The sequence below is a fragment of the Oryza brachyantha genome, chromosome 3 (assembly GCF_000231095.2).
Source record: "Oryza brachyantha chromosome 3, ObraRS2, whole genome shotgun sequence".
Taxonomy (NCBI): Eukaryota; Viridiplantae; Streptophyta; class Magnoliopsida; order Poales; family Poaceae; genus Oryza; species Oryza brachyantha.
In genome coordinates, this window is record NC_023165.2 from 9,113,493 (window position 1) to 9,117,518 (window position 4,026).

The 4,026-nt window shown below is 53.7% G+C and overlaps 1 protein-coding gene across 1 annotated transcript; it reads left to right on the forward strand.

The window, feature by feature from the left end:
* The first annotated feature begins 1,170 nt into the window (after positions 1–1,170).
* On the forward strand, positions 1,171–3,636 carry LOC102721914 (COBRA-like protein 7). Its single transcript, XM_040521974.1, has one exon. It carries the CDS (start codon positions 1,248–1,250, stop codon positions 3,264–3,266), a length of 2,019 nt encoding a protein of 672 aa, XP_040377908.1. The 5' UTR covers positions 1,171–1,247; the 3' UTR covers positions 3,267–3,636.
* The last annotated feature ends 390 nt before the right edge of the window (positions 3,637–4,026 follow it).

Consider the following 4,026-nt stretch of genomic DNA (forward strand, 5'->3'; position numbering starts at 1 on the left):
GGGACACAGTCACACAGGCTGACCGGTTCGACCCTCGTACGTGCACACGAGTACATCGCGCCTGGCTACTCCGGTACGAGGAGAAAAATCTCGCACCGACTCGATCAACCCGAGACTCCTCGAGCCGGAGCGACCGAACCCGAGCACGTCGTATTCCAGCACCTAACCACAGGCATGCGGTTCATAAATATGGACTTTTTCTTTAAAAAAATTATAAATATGGACTCGTTCTCCCGTATGGTTTGTTTATGTCAGTCAATTACTCGCTCGCTTTTATTCACCGTGAAAACATGGAAACCTGGGTAGGTGACAAATCCTTGCGGAAATCCAACGTGATTCGCTTGACTAAAACGGCATGATTTCACCGCTACGCATCTGGTTGACGCCTTGGCTGCTCCTGCTCGCTTCCGCCCCCATCGACCGCGATGTTCTTCTCTCCACGGGTGTGCGCGATGATCCCATGCTCTGTCTGCCCCTGCGCCTCTGCCTGCTTCATCACCGACCTTGCGCTAGCACGAACCTGACATGTGGGGCTAGCCCGGCCTTGCCGAACAAAACGTCTCCTCGGGCCTCGGCACATGCGTGGGCCCCACGTCCCAAGGATCAACGCCGCCCCCGATCGCTGGCCGTCCGTGCTTGCCCTAGCCAGCATCGGACGGCACGCCCCTTCTCTCGCCACGCGGCCTCCCACGAAAAAACCCTACCGTTTGAGCAGTCTTCGCCCCAGGCCCCACCGGCTGGCGTCGCTTTCCACGCCCTTTTGGCGAGTTTTAGACTGAGAATATTTGATACCCAGTTTCTGAGAATTAGAAAAGTTGCTAAACTCAGCCTTTTCAGGTTCTGGATTCTTAGTTTATTTTTCAGAATATCATTACAGATTCTTAGAAGCTGTGGACCGTTTGGAGCATCTTCTGATAGAAGCAGCTTTTGAGAGAAGTTACAGCTGCGAAAAACTCCACAAACATGCCCTTTGTTCAAAAACCGGGTAGCCTTTTCTTTCTTTTTTTTATCGAAGGGGAAAAAATAGCACGAAGACGAAGGAAGCAAGCTGCTTACGCACGCGGCGCCGCTCCCCTAGTTCAAACCCACCACCGCCACCACCTTCCCCCTTCGTCTTCCCCGTCACCAGCTGGTGTGTCCGTGTTTTTGTGTGTGTGTGTGCACGCGGTTTCCAATCGCTTCTTCTACCTCGCGTCTCCTCTCTCCCCCAATCGCCACTCCCGCATTTGCTAGCTCCTGATACGGCCATGGCTGGGTGTGCTGGTCCGGTTCCCCAAGCTGTTGTCTTTGGGGTTCTGGTGCTGTTCGCCGGGCTTGCGGCGGCGCAGAGGACGCCGACGCCGACGCCTGCGGCGGCGGCCCCCGCGCCCGACCCTGGCTGCAACGGCATCCAGCTGACCTACAACTTCGAGAGCCGCACCAAGATCCGGCCGTACGTGGCGGATAGGAACAAGCAGCCCTACTCGTTCAAGGCCAACGCCACCGTGCTCAACTCCGGGACCCGCCCGCTCAAGTCGTGGGCGATGCTCGTCACCTTCGGGTACGGCGAGATCCTCGTCGGCGTCGACGGCGCCGTGCTCACCGGCGGCGGCGAGATGCCGTACAACACCACCGGCGACGCCGGCAACGCGACGTCGTTCTCCGGCTACCCACAGACCGACCTCCTCACCCCGATCGCCACCGCGGGTGACATCTCGCGGATCCAGGCCTCGGTCGGCATCGTCGGCACGCTCTTCGCCGGGCCCGAGCCGTTCGTGCCGCTCCCCACGGCGCTGTCGCTCGACGACCCGGCGTACGCGTGCCCCGCAGCGACCAACGTCTCCTCCGGGATCCTCTCCACCTGCTGCGTCCTCACCCCGGAGGCGGAGGCCAACGCCACCGTCATCGACGTCAACGCCACCGACCCGACCAAGAACTTCCTCCCCCGCCGCACCGGCGACCTTGTCATCACCTACGACGTGCTCCAGGCCTACCCCTCGAGCTACCTCGCGCTGGTCACGCTCGAGAACAACGCCAAGCTCGGCCGCCTCGACAACTGGCGGCTTTCTTGGGAGTGGCGGCGCGGTGAGTTCATCTACTCAATGAAGGGTGCATACCCATTGGAGAAGGACACGTCCGGCTGCATCTATGGGCCGGCAGGGCAATACTACAAGGACCTTGATTTCTCCCAGGTGCTCAACTGCGACAAGAAGCCGGTGATCCTTGATCTGCCTCTGTCCAGGTACAATGACACTCAGATTGGGAAGATTGACCATTGCTGCAGGAATGGCACCATCCTGCCAAAGTCCATGGATGAGAAGCAGTCGAAATCAGCCTTCCAAATGCAGGTGTTCAAGATGCCACCGGACCTGAACCGGACAAAGCTCTTCCCACCGGCCAATTTCAAGATCGCCGGCGCATCATCACTAAACCCAGACTACACCTGTGGTCAGCCTGTACCCGTCAGTCCCACAGAGTTCCCTGACCCAAGCGGGCTTGACTCAACCACTCTGGCGATCGCGACATGGCAGGTGGTATGCAACATTACCACGAGCAAGGCGGCAAAGCCCAAGTGCTGTGTGACATTCTCGGCGTACTACAATGACTCGGTGATCCCCTGCAACACCTGTGCCTGTGGATGTCCTGCGAAACAAGGTCCTACTTGCAGCACAACTGCTCAATCTATGATGCTGCCACCAGAGGCGCTGCTTGTGCCGTTCGACAATCGCACACAGAAGGCGTTAGCGTGGGCTGAGTTGAAGCACTACAATGTGCCTAGGCCAAAACCTTGCGGTGATTATTGTGGTGTGAGCATCAATTGGCACATATCAACGGACTACAACAATGGCTGGAGCGCTCGGATGACATTGTTCAATTGGGATAACGTCGACTTGGCAAACTGGTTTGCTGCTATTGTCATGGATAAGGCTTATGATGGTTTTGAGAAGGCATACTCTTTCAATAGCACAACAGTGGGCCAGAACACCATCTTCATGCAGGGCCTGGAGGGGCTCAATTACCTGGTGAAGCAGACCAACATGAGTGGATCGGATTACCTTGTGCCTGGGAAGCAGCAGTCAGTCCTCTCATTCAGCAAGAAGCTGACTCCTGGCATCAACGTTGTCGCTGGAGATGGTTTCCCTTCAAAGGTCTTCTTCAATGGCGATGAGTGTTCAATGCCTCAAAGGATTCCAATGAGCAATAGTGGATTCAGGACCCATCTCAGCAGTGTCCTCTCTTTGGTTTTGGTCCTAGCTGCTTCGGCCTTTGTATTGCTTCACCAATAATACTGGCCGTTGCTATGATTCTTTGATTCTTTCAGGTGGTTTGATCAGCGCCATTTGTAAGAAACCTTTTTGTTTCTGGCGGTTTACTAGATGTGTAATGGTTGCTATGTGGCAGCATCAGGCAGCAATTGTGCGACGAGATGAACTGCAAGGGAAGGGGAGGAAACATTGTTGCAGACTTGCAACATAGCATTAGGATCACTTTCCTGAATCCTGATGATATTTACTACCTTTTTACATCAAGATGAGTGATATTGTACATTTCTGATTAAGTTGGTGTAGTTGCCAGGAATGTCTTATGTTTAGTTGTGTCATATACATAATACATTTTGCACTTCGGTGCTGGTTCATCAAACCGTTTGTCTGCCCATTTTCTGTCTCATTTCCTGAAATTACTCTCTTCAGTGGCTCTAAATTCCGAAAATGTTGCTCTTGCGAGTGGGAGGGAACATTGGATTCCTCTCCCAGATCTCTACAGTATTTAATACGAACTAAATGAATGTTCGTATACTTGTATTCAAACTTCAAAACATGTTTGGCTGATGATGCTCGAAAATGTCCGTTGGGGTAGCTGGGGTCCACTGCTTCAGTGCCAAGGTAGTTGAAGCAATTTGGCAACTTTGCAAGCCTACAGTGTTTGCAACGTTCAGGTTTCAAACAGAAAGAAAAGAAACCTTTTGCTTTCTTGAAAGCAACTTACAGTTACAGCTGATAATCTTCTGGCCTTCTTTGTTAATGGCCTTGGTCGAATCAGACAAAA

Coding starts and splice junctions, on each gene's coding strand:
- LOC102721914 (XM_040521974.1), top strand. CDS start 1,248: ATGGCTGGGTGTGCTGGTCCGGTTCCCCAAGCTGTTGTCTTTGGGGTT.